Here is a 17,320-nt window from a genome sequence, read left to right as displayed (position 1 = left end):
GACAAGTTTACTGTATAGTTGTTAAGTAAATGTTATGGAATTACCTCTATGTATGTCATAGCTGCCTGCCGTGTCCAACCAGGAAGTAAAACATTTATACATTTATAACATTATACATTTCACAAAAATTTAAAAACTATAAAAAAAAAATTCATTTTTTGTAAATCTTAAATACAATTATTTTAACTATGTTTTAGTAAACGTAGTAGTAGTAGTAGTAGTCTCACTTGTCATATGAATTACACTTGATGGTTTTATTTTGCCCCTCCTGCTCAGTTTTTTGAATTGTTATACTCTGTGAGTCACTTTGAATAATTACTTTAGCATGTTAATACTTGCAAGTCATATTTTAGACATGTGGGCTTCAGTATGAGTTATTTTTACTTAGTTATAAGTACTTGGATCCTGTCCACATTGACTTTCTGATAAGAATCAATATCTAGGTTGCATAATGAAAAAAAAAAAAAAAAAAATCATCTTTATAGAAACAAATATACACACTCTTTGCTTTTGAGTTCTGATATTTCTTAGTTCAACAATAAAATAATCAGCTACTGGGGCAGCAGTAACTCAGCTGGTAGAGAGATCCTCTGATGCAAAGGTTGACGGTTCGAATACGCCTCTCAACATAAAAAAAAACTTCATTGAGAGTGCGGCCAGACCCACTGGTGCACAGGATGGTGGTGCGATTCCAGCTCCCACAGTTGAATACTGCTGTTGTGTCCTTGGGCAAGACACTTAACCCACTTCACCCCTGATGTCTGTGTACATTGATCAATGAATGTGTGTGAATGGGTGAATGGTTCCTTGATGTAAATTGCTTTGAGTGTTGTGAAGGTAGAGAAGTGCTATTTAAATGTGATCATTTACTTAAAGGGCCAATATTACACTATTGTCTGGTCTATGTTACAATGTTGTTTCCTCAAATATATACCCCACATTGTGTTTTGTTTCATTCATACATGTTTAACACACAAATCCTGCATATTTAGGCTTAGTTATGCTCTCAGACAGAAAACACTCTGTTCCACCTTGTGATGTCATGTGGCCATACAGGAAGTGCTCCACTGTGTTTTTAAACTTCATATATATTCACTAGGACCATTTGGATGATTTCAACCATAGAATTGCCCATCTCTACTAAACAAAAGGTAAAAGGTAGCTGAAAACTACCTCTACATGACATCTGACATCACAAGGTATAGATGTAGACCAGACATGGACAAACAGTCTGCCGAATGTGACGAAATTATATTAAAATAGGTAAAGGTAAACCTTGTTTAGTTTACCTTTTCAAAAAGTTGTTGATCTTTTGCACTTGATAAAACTGAATGTGAGTTTTTCTGCTGTGTTCATTTAACTGAAATTTAATAAATTAATTATTAATTTAATGAATGAATTGTGAAAAACGTTTGTTCAATGAGGCTTTGCTACATGTTACAGCCCAGATCTCGATTGTTATATATATATATATATATATATATATATATATATATATATATATATATATATATATATATATATATATATATATATATATATATATATATATATATATATATATATATATATATATATATATATATATATATATATACACACACACAGGCCACCCATTGCGGCCTGTGTGTCAAAAAGACTGACTAATAATAAATCAATACTCAAATGTGTGAATGAAACAACACACGACTCTGGGTATGGTTTAGAGGAGGTAACAACATAACATCACTTGAAGCTCACAAGAGTAAATTTTGTGTAAGATTAGTCCTTTAAAAATGTTCCTTGACTTAAAGTTAATTTAAAAAGCAAAATCTAAATTCACTATCAAAATGTTTGCGATTTCTCTTTAATTTTTTGCTGTGCGTGTTCGGACTGCTGTTTGTATTTTTCTTTCATTTCTCCCTGAGGAGGTTTAGTGTTGAATCCGTCCAAACCTGAATATTCTCACAAGTTTAATCTTGCCACTCTCTTTCTGTCAGTGTTTCTTCAAACTGCAGCTTGAACTAAACGTCTATCCAACTCTGTTTTGTTCTGAACTACATAGCTCTGAGTGAAAGCAGTACAGACCACGGTGAGTCAAATACTTCTTCCAATGATAAAATGTCTACTCATTCTACTGTTGCTCTGCTGATTTTGTGATGTGGTTGAAGATAATGGTGGAAAGATGGACCTTGACCAAGTTCAATAGTTATAGATTTTCTTTTCTTTTTTATTAAATAGTTGAAAATAATTTGTGACTAACTCAAATTGTGACTAAAAAAATTGTGGTGGGACATGGTGTTATGGACTCTGGAACTTTGAGCTAATAGTAAATGTTTGTCATGATTTTCAATTTTATATCCAAAATACAGTGAAAGTGACTGGACTACCAATATGTAGCACCATATGCAAGGAAAATGTGTGTTATTATATTTTGTATGTAAAATTTGATCTGATGTAAAGGACAAAACATAACAAAAACTATGTTATATCTGAAGGAGCAGTGCAAGAAACTCCAATGTTCAAAACTATCATATTGTGAGTCAATCTTTTCTACTAACATTGCATACTGTTGGTGTGTTGTTGCACTTTAACCACTCTGGAGGTTTAATTGTGACTATGATTCCTGATGGTCGAATAGCCCATAAGCACAGAACAACCGTCACATCTTTGTCAGTCTGCCCCAGGACAGCTGTGGCGCAGTGACTAAGGAGAGAGAGGATCCATTTGAGTTGTCTTATATTAATTCTTTATTAATACTATTATTCCTGCTGCACACTGGACTGACAGATACTGATGTGATGTGGTGACAGTTTTCATGGCGTGGGCGTCTGGCACTTCCTGTTGCTCTTGTGTCACTTCCTGTGGCTGTGGTGTCACTTCCTGTTGTGGGATCTTTATAGTGAGACTTAAGGCTGAAGGTTTATGTGAGAGAGGTCCTGGAGTCTGGTGAGTTCAATAATAGACTCTTCATGTTTTTTTGTTTTTTTTTAATTGAATGTAATAAAAAAAAATCTTTGACCTGGAGCTAATAATCATCAAAGTTTGAGTAATTGAATAATATTTTACATTTTGAGTTTGGTTTAATTTGAACGGGTTCCATATGGCTCCTGTTGGTGCTCAAGTCCTGGAAGACCTCTGTCCTGGCTTATTGCAAGAAAATGTATTATAATTCCTGAGGCAATTCACATTTGTCAAGAGATTTAATGCTCAATACTTTAAACTGTCACTGGATTAATTTAACTATACTGATATAATGCAATATTTATGTTCTTTCAGAATGAAAAATGTCATCTTAAAGTATTGAATACATGCCAACAGCACCATTTCTTCAGGATGAACTCTTCGGCTCAACTTTCTCCTGAGGTACAGACTTCACCCCCTGGTCCTCTGACTCTGTCCCCTTCAGTAACCACTCCCCCACCTCTGACCACACCTCCACCTGTGACCACACCCCCTCGGAAATCATCCATAAGGCTTCAGGAGAGGTGAGTCTATTAATGGCGTCTATTAGTGTTGGTGGGTAATGAAATTTGCTAGGGGGTGAACATTTGCAAGGGCATGAGCGTGTACATCCTATTTGCTATCTTTTTAAGAACTCCTTAATTTTTCTTTTCTTTGTGTATTTGTAGTGTTTGTGGTACGTAGTTGCTCTGCCATGAAAAATAAATCTATCTCTACCTTTTTGTTTAACTAACTATTATGTGTCACTTTTTCTTGCCTGGGATCCAGACTGCACATTTCTGTATTACTTTACGAAGATGTGAGTCTGGTCACCTGTGAATTCAATCATAAACACGTGTGATTTGTCATATCAAAACCAAAGGATAGGAAAAAAACTGAAAACATCAGAATGTCTGCAGAATCAATGAGCAAACTCTGACAACTCTGTTAATCTGAGCTGAAACAAATGTCATTTTGTTTGTAAATGAGAGAGTTCCTACGTTTCACATGCGTCACAGAAAAAAACCCCAAATAAAATCAGGTTTTGTTGGACCCAAGACGTGATGGTAGGCATGGGGACCAGACTGATATCCATCTGTAAAAAACACAGATATCATTCTGAATTTGTCAGGGAACGCTTTTTCATGAGACTCAAATTTTAAGGGAGCATGGTGTCTTGGCTGCCTCAGCATCAGTAGATGCTTCTTGGCTTGGGAATATGGTGAATGTCTCTCCCAACACCTGCCATTTCGCGCTGTGCAAGCTTCAGTGAGATAGGGTTGCTGATGAAGTGTAACTTGTATTTTTAAATAAAGGTAGAAAGAAACAGAGAACCATCTCTAATCTGGCTCTCTGATTCGTTCTCTTTTGCAGACGAGGCTCTAATCTTGCGCTCCTATTGGACGTGTCTGGCCTGGAGGCGGAGCCACTGTGCTCTGTGTCCACCCCCAAAGAGGTGTGGCTTCAGCTGCTGCACACCTCTTCTCGGAGACTGTCCCTGGCTGAGCTACAGGAAGCAGCAAGGGACACATTGGCTCTGCAGCAGGAGTACCAGGTTTTAAGTTGTTTCTTCTTGATATTAAATTTTGCATGTATAAAAGTATGTCATAAAAGGGTCACTTGTGAATATGTCTGTGTAGACCCTCAGTCGTCTAGGTGACTGATCCATAGCAAACAGTGAAGTTAAATCTGTCAACTGGACAAATCTTGTAGGAGTGAAGACGTTTCGCTGCTCATCCAAGCCGGCTCTTCATTTCTCTAACTGAAGAAGCGGCTTGGATGAGCAGCAAAACGTCTTCACTCCTACAAGATTTGTCCAGTTGACAGATTTAACTTCGTTGTTTGCTCACTTGTGAATAATAATATTTATCTTCATCAGAAAATCCCTCCAAACTTTGTTAGCTCATTAGACTTAAATGTACCTGGACACATGATTAAAGACCGCTATAAGACCATCCTACCCAGTGAGTATTATGCTTAACACAACTGTTATATCACAACTTTTACTTTCACTGCCAGTACTATTATTTTTAACAGAACTGCTATAACACAGCTATTACTATTATCACTGCCAGTACTACTACTTTTAACACAACTGCTATAGGACTGCCGCTACTACTACTACTTCTACTACAACTATTACTATTGCAATTAGCTGTGACAATATGCCGCTTTATATATAACTCAAGTAGTAGTAGTAGTATTTATTACAATTGCTTGAAAAACTGCTGGTCTGCTCCTGGTCAGACCCAGAGACTCGAGTGGTTCTGAAGAGTTCAGAAGAAGGTCCAGACCGATACATCAATGCCAACTACATACGGGTCAGTATTGGTTCTACTACTCTAATACTACAACTCCTACTATTACTACTACTGCTGCAATACTACTTTAATACTACAGCAAGGATTGGTTAAACTACTACTTCTGCATAATATGACTTCATCTCTGACTACATGGGTTACTACTACAATTACTTATTCTACTACAATTTCTAACTACACTGCGTACTGTACATATCATTCAGAACTACACCACAGTAAATGTATTCAGTTGATTTAGCACATGTTTTATTATTATTATTATTATTATTATTATTATTATTATTATTATTATTATTATTATTATTATTATTATTATGCAGGGGTATAAAGGAGTACCTAAAGCCTACATTGCCACCCAGGGCCCCATGGTGCACACAGCGGGAGACTTTTGGGACATGGTGTGGCAGGAGAGAGTCCCTGCCATTGTCATGCTCACCCGGCTGAAGGAGGAGCAACAGGTGAAACCTCCCTTTCCCCAGACACTCCCTCTACATGATCCAAAACAATTAAATACATACATTACTTTAGAATTTTGTAGTTTTGTTAAATAATGCCATTGTAATATACAAAGCAGTGGCACAGTTTCTAGTGTTTGCTGAATACAGACATCAGGAGACTTCTTTATAAGTACAGTTATCGACTATTAATACTACTATTGATACCATCTTGACAATGCCTGATTCTGATAATTCCTGATCCTGGACATAAAGCAGGCCTCGGTCTGGTTAGTACATAGATGGGAGACTGAGTACTAGGTACCCTAGAGGGGGCAGAACTAGCTCTAGAGCAAACTGTCATTGTGTCCCTAGGCAAGACTATTCACTCACCTCGCTTATGAATATGCGTGTGAGTGATAGATTGGCAGTGTTCAGAGGCAGCCTTGTTTATTTTCTTGAGGTTATGAATTTCAAACATAAACTAACCATATTGTCTCTCTTTCATAATTCTGTATAATAAGTAAACCTAATGTTTTAACCTGGCTTTAATCTTAAATTAGCATTATGTGTATATTTCTATTCTTTACCAGCGCTACCTCTCATTTTCTTATCTCTCTATCTCTCTCTCTGTTACTGTGTCTCAGAAGTGTGAACTGTACTGGCCACAGTCCGACTCTGAACCCAGCTCAGGATCTTTTGGACGATTCCAACTCTGCGTCACAGACAGGACTGAGAGACACGGCTTCACCATTACAGACATCACTGTACAGGTGAGAACACTCCATAGCCAGCTCCCTCTTTCCATACAACTTCCTCTGCCTAGACAATTTCTCTGACTTTTCCTCCCACATCACAAAAATATCTAAAATTAAAAGAACTTGACAAAAGGTGGCTTGCCCTCTTCTGGGTGGAGAGTCCTTGCCTCAAGTGGAGGAGTTCAAGTATCTCGGGGGTCTTGTTCACGAGTGAGGGAAGGATGTGAGGAGGGTGAGGTTGACAGATGCACCGGACTGTTGCGGTAAAGAAGGAGCTGAGCTGAAAGGCAAAACTCTCGATTTACCGATCAATCTACCTTCCTACTCTCACCTATGGTCATGAGCTTTGGGTAATGATTGAAAAGACGAGATCACAGATACAAGTGGTTGAAATCTGCAGGGTGTTTTCCTCTGCAGGGTGGTTGGGTGCTCATTTGAAGATAAGGTGAGGAGCTCAGTCACATGGGAAGAACTTTGACCGTATTGACCGTAAATGGCATGTCATTTTGATCAATAAAAACATAATTGAATTTAATGAAAAATCAATACCATCTCTATGGAAAAGAGCAGGCGGTGTACCCCTCACTAGAATATGCACTATGCAACTGCATAGTGCACGTTAAATGCTAGACCAGTGTCAGTATCAGTAAAAGCCCTTTTTGGGGCATTGTGTTAGCTCTGTGTGCCATCTTGTGGTAATTGGTGAAACTGAAGCTGCTCTGGGTCAATATATGAATCATACCATATCTGAGAAGCCATGGTCCACTAATGTCTCTTTGAGCTCAACATATAAAGTATATTTATTATCATCTGTATCATGTATGTAATGTGTTTCAGTATAATCTTATTATATTAGTAATCATTAGTTTGCCTTGTTGCTTTGGTTATAAAGCAGATTATCTTAAGATAAAGATACATTTTTAGGGGACTTTTTAGGGGAAGAGATGCACCAATCCGAGACTAGTATTGGATATTGGTGCCTATAATTTTGCTGTATTGAATATTGGCTTCAAAATATTGCTTCAGTCAGTATTCTGGTTTGACATATAAATAGATGTAATAAGACTATTTACTGGTTGTAGTTGGCCCAGAAAGTTTCATAATGTTTGAAATTGTATTTATTCAAAGTTAAAGGATAAGCTACATAATACAATACAAATACAATCATATTTGGATTGAATTAGTCTTGTTTTATTTTAGTTTAAAGGGATAAAATGGTATTATTAGTCCCTGCATTGGCAACTGTTGATATCTGGTATTGGCAGACACTTAAAGCTGACAAAACCAGTGCTCCGCTCGCGAGCGCTGTGACGATGCGCTGAATGCAGTTTCTTACTCCAAAACATAGTAGAAAATAAAGAGATAATTTTCGCAACGATTTAAGACAGTAAAAGAAACCTGCGCGTATCTCATCTGCGGAGCGACTGTGGTGACGGCAAAGCGGCACAATGTGGAGGGACACGTCACTACATCTCACAAAACTCCACACTAACTACCCACGGGGACGCGCACTCCTCACGGGGACGCGCACTATGGGCAGAACAAGCCCAGAGCTAAATGCAGCTTTGGGTAAACAACAGGCTTTTTTCACGACACCGGTGAAAAAGTCACACAACGCAACCGAGATTTATTTAAAAATATGTATGCTTATTTTTCTTTAACATTACATAATTGATAACTTTATGAAACATGGTGCGATGTGTATTATTTATGTTTTGTTAAAAAGGTTTGTCAATGGATAGTGAAAATGGGACACTTTTCCTATGAGATGTAGTGATGTAAGTGTCATCTGGAAATTTAACAATTACTAAGATTAGTAAAGTTAAAGTGCTGAATACTGATATCTGTTTCCCTCCTTGCTCATTTTTGATAATTATTTTGAGAAATCATTAATGTGATCAGTGTCTTGCAACGTGATCAGTGTGTTCACATAGATGATTATCATTTATCATTATTAATAATGTATAACTAAAGGCAAACTGAGAAAATGTGTTATTTCAGAAGAGCGTCTCAAAATGGTAGCCCTTCGTATGACTCAGTGCCCATAAAGTAGCTCTCAGGTTAAAAAAGGTTGGTGACCCCTGCTCTAGACTTTAGGGGCTCTGTAGAATTCAGAATATTAGATTGAATTTGAGTAGTTTGGAACAGTTAAATTTATATAAAATGACTTAATTGAAACCTAAAATACACTGTCCAAAAGTATAAGTAATCAGACTTCAAGCTATATTTCCTCATTTTCAGTGCAGAATTATTTGTTTCTCAGTTAAACTCAGAATCTCGACACGTCAGACATTTCTGGTTCTCGTCATGGCCCGATCACCACGTCCCACAACGCACCTCTGCTCTGCTGCGACTGGTCCAAGAGGTCGAGGACTTCTGCTCCAGGCCAATCATAGATGGGGAGCAAAACAGGGGTGGACCCATCATTGTCCACTGCAGGTGAACATCATGTTTGTAGAAGGAGTATATTCTTTAGCACAGTCAGTATTGTGTCTCACAGTAGCAGTACATTATGAAGTATTTGTCTTCAGTGCAGGGATCGGTCGCAGCGGCTGCTTCATTGCCTCCAGTGTTTGTTGTAAACAGGTCAGAGACTCTGGCACAGTAGATGTTCTGGAGACTGTCTGTCAACTGAGACTGGACAGGTACTACTACTACTATTAATCTAGTATTCATCTAGAAATTAATTTACTACTTCTACACCTAAAAGGCTAGTTTTTAAAATCACTCTGTGTCTGCCCCCTGCTGATCAGAGGAGGAATGATCCAAACACCAGAGCAGTACCAGTTCCTCTACTACACCCTGGCGCAGTACTCACTACTATTACAAGTTAGTACTCTATGTTTGCTACCATTTGAATCATTATAGTTCAATGTATCAACTGTATTTCTTTGTCAAACCTTCAGGGTGAGAGTGTGGAGAACTCAGAACTGGATTTAGGCCTGCAAAGACTGCAGCTACAAGACCAGTAGCAGGAGCACAAGAGACACAATGTCAAGTTGTAGTATTTGTTGTAGAAAAATGGTATTTTAAATGTAACTTAATGTAAATAATAAAAACTGTCATTGAGATATCTTTTGAGTAAGTGTGGTAATGATTGTATTAGGTTTGTCAAAAATATCAAAAATCAGATACTAATTGATACAAAAAACAAAACTCGAACTAGTGCTGCTCATACTCATTTGAGGTATTTATTGAGGTATTTATTTATTTGAGGTAAGTATCAATACTAAAAAAGTCACATTCAGAAATTAATCTTTCCTGAATAGCTTTACAATGATCTTGAGCTGTATCAGAATAGGTATAAGACAGATAGATATGGACCACTATGCCCCGCCCACTTTTGCCCCTAAATGCTACTAAACTGCACTTTCGTTGAGGTGGCACTTCTGGGTAAACAGGGATACATTTATTAATTTCAACAGAAAATTTGAGAACATTTTTGCTGCTACATGACTTTATATGACAAAGTAGGTTGATTTGTGTCAAATGTTCAATATTCGTGTGCACCAATTCTCTGGAAGGCAATGTAATCCATATAGAACGTATTTGCTGTCTAGATTGGCACCCTCATGCAAAATAATACAACTCAAATGACGATGACGGTGTCCAACCAACCACACAAGGTTAGTGAGGGTACAGGTCTCTTTCCACTTACACCGTTGGTTTGGAAGGGAGTGGGCTCTTAGCAATAAGGTTGTCAATCAACCTGTTGCTACGTGAGTGGCTGCACGAGTGGCTGGTTTGTTATTAACATTCATATCTTGATTTAAGAGCAAAATAGGAAAATAAAAACACGATCATAATCCATTATAGTCGCTATATACTTTTATTGGCAGTCTGATGTTTCACAGATAAAGAGTGTTGTCAGTCTTCCACTGGATATTGATTCGGCGCCACACCCTTTGAGTCCAGGGACCACTTGGGACAGTCTAGCTGGACTGGGACAGTCTGACGTTCTAGTTGGATTTGAACAAACAAACTGTATTTTTATGTTGGAAGCCATTTCTGTCACATTCACAAGGTGTCTGGTAGCGTCATCAAAATTACACAAACTTTTCTGAAAAAGAAGCTTCTCCTGCCTAGATATGTGTCCTTTACAGATGTGTGTCCTCCACATGTGCTGTCCTGTGATACTGAAGGTGGCTGTCCAAAGCTCTGGGCTCTTAAAGTCTTCCACTCAAAGATTTTCTGACCTTTATTGCAGGCTTTCCATTCTCCTCTGTCCATGTGGTCCTTCAGCTCCAGATCTGCTCCTCACTGCCTGTCTCACATTCTTCCACTCCCTCTCCTCTTCTTCGATCAATAATTTAAAAATCATCACACCCTCTTTACATTTCTTTAATGAACAGATTTGTTCCCATAGCAGAAGACATATCAGTCCCCTTCCAGCAGCACAGACACGGCCCAGATCAGATTCACACAGAATGTGCGGACCAAGACACATCTCCAAGACACACAGCAAGACGTTTCCTCTTTCACCATGTGGGTAATGGATTTAAAAAAGAGTTTGTCCACAGCAAGCTGCAGGACCAGATGACCAGACAGGGGGCAAGCAGGTAGACCACACAGGACTCAGGAAAGCTACAGGTGCAGTCAAATCTCCTCCTGTAGAGACTATGAAAGGAAAAAGTTACAATGATTTTAGGGAAGAAGCCTTCACTCGTATGGACTTGGGTTAGAATCGTGAAAGTCAGGCCCCAGACTGGACTTGTCTTGGTGTACACCACAGATAAAACCATCAGTAAAACGTCCTTTAGTTTCAGTATTCTATTGGTCAAAACATGTCATTTGACATGTGTGTGATTATTTGTCATCATCATTTTACTTGCTCAGATTTTGTCCATTTCTCTCTTTGTGCCCATAATGAGGTTAGAACAAATAAGGAGTAGAGACGCAGGAGCAGAGCCAGAGGACTTTAAACGTGTGAACAGATGGAAGTTAACCTGTCTTGTAGTTTAAACATTTGACTCACTGTGAGTCAGTGTTTTATTGTATGCATTATTGATTCTCCCAAAACACAATCCATCATGCAACAAATCAGGACATAAAGATCCATTTATGGTGTGAACAAGGACTAAACAAGGACCCAATACAAACCCAAAGGTCACAACAGGACTTAAATGCTTCTCTTTAATTTCTGTGCATATGTGCTGTTTTTGAGAAAAACACAGTCATTAAATGTGATTTGGTGTTGAATTCCTGAGTGTACAGGTTCTCAATACATTAGCCTACTATGACAGACTGGTCACTTCGCATACGTTCAGGTGAACAGGAGAATGCATATATGTTATCTCTCAGGGTGAGTCTCTGTGTCTGACTGGTCCAGGATGCATTTTGTCATAGGTCCCATCGCAACTGGCCAAGACTGTTACGACAAGTTTGTTTGATTTGTAAAACTGTGAACATGTTTACAAATCAAACGGAAGCCATATCTGCCTTTTGACTCAGCTCAGCAATAACTTGGGCCTCTATATCAGGCTCATAGTAACTCTAAGGTACCACATTGCATTTCAAAAGGACTTCAGCTGCTCTTGCAGACCTCAGAACCAGCAGAACCTGGCCTGTACCCTGCACTTGGTCTGCCCATGGTGCTTCTGTGGGTCATTCACCTTCTGAGTGAAAAAGGCTTCCAGTGTATGTGCTTCACAATAGATTAGATTTACTTAGCCTTTATTGTCTTCTTATGAAGAAATTCTTGCTGGATTAATGTTATTGCAAAATAATCTTAGAACCTATAGGTCAAAATCACAGTTTATTTATGCTTTTGTAGCTTACATATATTTACTTGATGTTAGTGACAATTTAAATTACAGTAATATCATGAAGTACAAATGAGTATATAATCTTAAAGTTGATAGAGAATAGGAGCATAGGCAATGATAACATCTTGGTTTCAAAAGAAAACACAACATTTATACATGTCTTTAATGTCTAGCTGAGATAGGGGTAAATAACATTAGAATTGTACAGTTGTGTGCATCCAGAGTTACAGAGGGGTGATGAACTAATATACTATAATATTATCAACTGAATAATAAACTTTCAAACATTTGGTCATCTGAGTCTAAGTAGATCTAAGTAGAACTTTACAGCCCAAACCACTACTCAGACTCCCACCATTCACCCCAACTTTATTGTATTTATTTATAGTAAATCAATTACAAAAGTCATGGTTTTGTTTGTTTTGTCCCCCTAGTTGAACCCAATTTAGTGCTGACCTGATTCTGGTTTAATCCTCGTTTAGCTTTCATTGGTATCCACTGTCTGCATTGGTAAGGGAGCTCATAAGGACCGAAGTCTGGACTTCAGTTGGCGCTTTGGTTTGGTCAAGAAGCAACTCTTTCTCCACCTCCTCCCACTTCCTCCAGTCTGCTCCTGTTTGGTCCAGTTTGGTCCGAAGCTGGTCTTGAGCGATGCTTCTCATTTGCTGACCCATAGTAAGCTCAACATCCTCTAGCACTGCCTCTGGCCAATCAGAGGAGACAGAGGCACACCAGCGTCCCCATGGCAACCAGGACAAGATGGCTGCTGCAAGAAACACTGCAAGCACAAGCAGGAGTCCAATCATCTGAGGACAGAAGACAGGGTTACCATTCTATTAAGAAAAAAATCAAAAACATTTACTGTTGTTATCCTGACTTTTGGCATTGTTAGTCGATTCTCTATTGCCGTTGCAACACTGACAAATTAAAGTTTGCCTGGTCACTGTGGCTGGAAGAGTATACTGTCTCCTCGATTTCCAATGGGGGTGACTGACAGACAAATTAATCAATCAGAATAATGTATGGTCCATTCATGTCAAAATAAACATGGCAGCTTACAAGTAAAAAATGAGGACTGTGAAATGAGTGAGCATAGCACTAAATTTTTATCTATCTCAAGTACAAGAAGTTACATAATTTATTCTGAATGATAAAAATATTTGAGTGAAGATGTCTTTTGATCGAGACACGAGTGATAGAAATTAGTGACTGTGATTGGACCATCCTAAGTTTGGACTTTTTTTTTTTTTTTTTGTCACAATCTGTGGTGTAATTCCAAACGTAGATGTAGGTGGGACTGTCTGATCATGGTTAGAGTTAAGTCAGCAGCATATGCAAGTGCAGTGACCTGTTTCAGTGTCTGTCCTCATGAAGTTATCACTAGGATTTCAGTTTTAACTTTAACATTGAAAAGTAATTTGTATTAATTTAGACTCACAATAAGACTAGCTTACTTGCATACTTGGGTAACATAACTAAGCTTTGTAACTGTAAAACCATGAACAGGAGATGTTTACAGATCTGAATTTCTTTATTGCAACTGTTCTTTATTGCAACTGTTCCTCTTGCGTTATTGAATGAAAAATCTTAAAAAGCCCTGAGCTACAGTAACTTCCTGGGAGGAAACAGATCCTTGTGAAATCATTTTGAAACAAAAATAATGCCTATCTGTCATTCTGCAAAACTCACACTTCTTCTTTTGTCTGTTTTATGCTTTTTTCTCATTGATTTTCATTTTCTTTCACTTCTGCCCAATACAAACCACACTTTTTGTTTCCCCAAACCAAAGAAACAACTTAGACACTACCTTTCCAACAAGCTGTATTCAAGATCTATCCAACATCTGTCCATCCATCTATCTATCCATTTCTTTCTCCTTCTCTCTCCTTCTTATCTAACTGCCTATCTCTTTCCTTCTCTCTCTCTCTCTCTCTCTCTCTCTCTCTCTCTCTCTCTCTCAACCTCTCTCTCTCTCTCTCTCTCTCTCTCTCTCTCTCTCTCTCTCTCTCTCTCTCTCTCTCCCTCTCCCTCTCCCTCTCTCTCTCTCTCTCTGGCTGTGGATCTATGGACACGGTTTAGTCCTGGTGTAGTTCTCACCTGGGGCTCATTGCAGATTTCATCAGAATCTCTCTCTTCTCTGTCTCTCTCTCTCTGTCTCTCTGTCTCCGTCTCTCTGTCTCTCTCTCTCTGTCTCCCTCTCTCACTCTCTGTCTCTCTCTCTCTCTCTCTCTTGCGAATCTATGGTTCAGTTCTGGTTCTGTTCTCACCTGGGACTCGTTGTGGATCTCATCAGAACTCGGTCTCACCACATCGGGGAAGTAGTTGTTGTAGGGGTAAGTGTAACAGCGGATGTTTGCTCGCCCACAGCATATGTACCAGTCTCCATCCAACAACACCGATTGCACCCAGAGGACTCCCACCAAGCTGGCCTCCAGCACCCGTCTGATCAGGACTGGGAGCACCTTACCCCGCACCACACCTGTCAAAAGCACATTTAGGCAGATGATATTATTGCTGTATAAAAAAATTGGAAAGACAGAAGGGTGATTGTCTATGCATAATATTGAAAATGCATTGATAAAAAAGAATATAAACTTACAAGCCAAGACATTTACAGACACAATTTAGCACATTTCTATTGACATATATATCATCAGATTATCATTATACCTTTCAGTCTTGTATTGGATTTATGTACATGCTGTTTAGTCTGACCCGTTCTGTGTGACCAGAAAAAACTCAGTTGGAACTATAACAAGTGACATGATTTGTGTTTTTAAACAAATTTCTCACACATAAAATTACGGTCACAAGTTAGCTGGCATTAGTCAGTTCAGTTAGTCTCTTTCACCTTTTTGTTGAAAATCAAACACCTAAACTGGACCATGAATCCTTGTATTGATCACAGGCTCTAGAAATTGTGTTGTTTACTTACATTTTACATAATGTGTGCATTGAGTCATCATGGCAACTGCTGAAGATTCAACCATAGGCATACAGACAGAACACCCCCAATAAAATGGCTAAAACAGAATGTAAATTGCCTCTATAATAATTTAAATAAATCTGGCCTTATTTTAACCACTCCACCTTACAGCAAGCAAATAAAAAATGCTTTGGGTTAAAGAAAAAACAAAATTCAGTTGACCTAATATTATTGTTTATAGTGTGACAGATATACCTTGGGCACCTCCACAGAGATATCTCAGACTGCGAGCGAAAACCAGGTCCACCCAGAGCTGGACCACAGTCAGAATTAGACCGGGGACCAGGAGGTAGACCCAGCAGTCCTTGTCCTGGGACTTACATGAACACCTCATATCTTTGTCCAATCGTACATGGTAGTAGTACAGACAGAACAGAGTGAACAGAAGGAACCAGCGCCGAACCAACACCTGCACCAGCCACAGCAGATATCTTCTGAGGTACTCCATGTGGGACTCTGATGGAGGATGAAGTTATTTCTGAACAGCTGAGTTACATGAGAGAGTCTAAGAGCACACAGGCACATGCACATAGATGGAGATGTAGAGAAAGGGAACAGGAAGATTTACAAATGCAAAGTAAAGGTGTAGCATGAGAAACAGAAGACTTTGCTTCTGGTTACTTCATTCTTAGCAGTTTTTGCAACACTCAAACCCTAACATTTAGGACAGACACATAATGTCCCATTCTGTGGTGGCAGTAACAAAAAAAAAGAGGAAATGGTGGCCTCACTGTGATCACTAAAAACATCATTATCACCATCATTGTCACCACTGTCATCGTTATCATCATTGTCAACATCATCATCATCATCATCATCGTCGTCATATATCACATAGGCACATACATATAGAGATGGAGATATAGAGAAAGAGGAGAAGAGGAAGATGGCACACACTACAGGGTAAAGGTGTAGAGTGAAAACCAGAAGGCCTTCATGCTCATCAGCTTTTGCAAGGGTTTTTACATTTGTGACAGACATCAATTAACATTCAGTCACGTTTCTATATTCATAGCTTAGAAGGGGTAAAATGAGAAAAAGGTGGCCTCACATTTAACACTAAAAACATTCATCATCATCATCATCATAATCATCAACATCATCATCACCACAATCATCATCAACAACAACAACAACATAGTTACCATCATTGTCATCCTAACCATTATCATTCTTCTCATCATCAACACTCATCATCACCCCATCATTATAATCCTCATTATCAACAGTCATCCTCATCATCATTATCATTGTAGTCATCATCATCATCATCATCTTTCTCATCATTATCATAATCACCACCATCATCAACATGGTTATCATCATCCTAACCATTATCATACTTATCATCATCTTCATCATCAGTAGTCATCGTCACCCTCATCATATTATCATCATCATCATAGTCAGCATACTCCTCCTCATTATCATCATCAACACAGTCATTGCCATCATCATAATCATCATCGCAATCCTCATCAACATCATCCTTCTCATCATCATCCTCATCTTCGCTACACAGGCACATGCAGATAGAGATGAAGCACCTCCTCCTCATCATCATCAGGAGTAGCAATGAGATTTTTATGGCTTTATAGGAGCAGCATCAGTGCTATCTGCAGATATCTATTGTTGTTTTTAGCTTGCACTTTTAATTTATTCCCTGCATCAATAAATATTCCCCTCGGTGTGTGGTAAAAGGATGTAGTTTGTCACATAAACCATTCTGACTGAAAAGAGCAAATTAGGTTCTGCCCACTTTGAGAACCCCTGTCCCAAGGAGCAAGAGGATGGTTTCAGTGGGTCTCTGTTGGCGTCAGAAAGTAATAGTATTTCTTTGTAAAATACAGGCTATAGTGAAAACAAACAGGGACAAGAGGCACAATGCATTCTGGGTCCTGTAGTTTTTATTGTGGAATGGAATATACACTCTGTGCTTTGACAGTGTTTTCATTCATCTGTTCATGGAACTCCACTCTACTGTCTGCAACAAATAAGTCAAAATCTGAAGAAAAAACAAAATTAAAAAAAAAAAAAAAACAGCAACAACAATCTCACAACATAAGCCTGGAAACAGTGGTAGCATCTTTGTCCAAACCAGAAAATAAGCAAGACTAAACACAACCAAAGCAAA

At 38.5% G+C, this 17,320-nt stretch overlaps 2 protein-coding genes across 6 annotated transcripts; one reads left to right on the top strand and one right to left on the bottom strand.

The window, feature by feature from the left end:
- Window positions 1-1,928: 1,928 nt before the first annotated feature.
- LOC117374013 (tyrosine-protein phosphatase non-receptor type 7-like) lies at window positions 1,929-9,504 on the top strand. Of its 4 annotated transcripts, XM_055222920.1 has the most exons (12): window positions 1,929-2,071; window positions 2,793-2,928; window positions 3,259-3,467; window positions 4,297-4,477; window positions 4,802-4,886; window positions 5,170-5,243; window positions 5,564-5,701; window positions 6,325-6,450; window positions 8,699-8,874; window positions 8,967-9,080; window positions 9,189-9,264; window positions 9,342-9,451. In XM_055222920.1, the coding sequence occupies exons 3-12, from the start codon at window positions 3,316-3,318 to the stop codon at window positions 9,405-9,407; spliced, it is 1,188 nt and encodes a 395-aa protein (XP_055078895.1). In that variant the 5' UTR covers window positions 1,929-2,071; window positions 2,793-2,928; window positions 3,259-3,315; the 3' UTR covers window positions 9,408-9,451. The 4 variants fall into 4 exon arrangements, with proteins under 4 accessions (XP_055078895.1, XP_055078894.1, XP_055078896.1 ...); XM_055222919.1 differs by lacking the exon at window positions 2,793-2,928; XM_055222921.1 differs by lacking the exons at window positions 1,929-2,071; window positions 2,793-2,928 and adding an exon at window positions 2,486-2,517.
- A 1,420-nt stretch (window positions 9,505-10,924) lies between these two features.
- On the bottom strand, window positions 10,925-15,729 carry LOC117374016 (uncharacterized). Of its 2 annotated transcripts, XM_055222922.1 has the most exons (4): window positions 15,382-15,729; window positions 14,468-14,679; window positions 12,657-13,006; window positions 10,925-11,052 (listed from the first exon to the last, which is right to left on the bottom strand). In XM_055222922.1, exons 1-3 carry the CDS (start codon window positions 15,632-15,634, stop codon window positions 12,686-12,688), a joined length of 786 nt encoding a protein of 261 aa, XP_055078897.1. In that variant the 5' UTR covers window positions 15,635-15,729; the 3' UTR covers window positions 10,925-11,052; window positions 12,657-12,685. The 2 variants fall into 2 exon arrangements, with proteins under 2 accessions (XP_055078897.1, XP_033826045.1); XM_033970154.2 differs by lacking the exon at window positions 10,925-11,052 and having other exon boundaries at window positions 12,176-13,006.
- Window positions 15,730-17,320: the final 1,591 nt, after the last annotated feature.

This window comes from Periophthalmus magnuspinnatus, chromosome 7, assembly GCF_009829125.3.
Source record: "Periophthalmus magnuspinnatus isolate fPerMag1 chromosome 7, fPerMag1.2.pri, whole genome shotgun sequence".
Lineage (NCBI taxonomy): Eukaryota > Metazoa > Chordata > Actinopteri > Gobiiformes > Gobiidae > Periophthalmus > Periophthalmus magnuspinnatus.
The sequence above is the reverse complement of the archived record's forward strand: the minus strand, read 5'-3'. Positions and strand labels throughout refer to the sequence as shown.

Excerpts from the sequence above, each read along its gene's own strand:
- LOC117374013 (XM_033970149.2), top strand. The coding sequence starts at position 3,316 with ATGAACTCTTCGGCTCAACTTTCTCCTGAGGTACAGACTTCACCCCCT. Across the intron at positions 5,702-6,324 it reads GGCTGAAGGAGGAGCAACAG|AAGTGTGAACTGTACTGGCC; the intron begins GTGAAACCTCCC and ends ACTGTGTCTCAG. Across the intron at positions 9,081-9,188 it reads TGTCAACTGAGACTGGACAG|AGGAGGAATGATCCAAACAC; the intron begins GTACTACTACTA and ends CCTGCTGATCAG.
- LOC117374016 (XM_055222922.1), bottom strand. The coding sequence starts at position 15,634 with ATGGAGTACCTCAGAAGATATCTGCTGTGGCTGGTGCAGGTGTTGGTT. Across the intron at positions 14,680-15,381 it reads TCTCTGTGGAGGTGCCCAAG|GTGTGGTGCGGGGTAAGGTG; the intron begins GTATATCTGTCA and ends TGCTTTTGACAG. Across the intron at positions 13,007-14,467 it reads AGATCCACAACGAGTCCCAG|ATGATTGGACTCCTGCTTGT; the intron begins GTGAGAACAGAA and ends TTCTGTCCTCAG.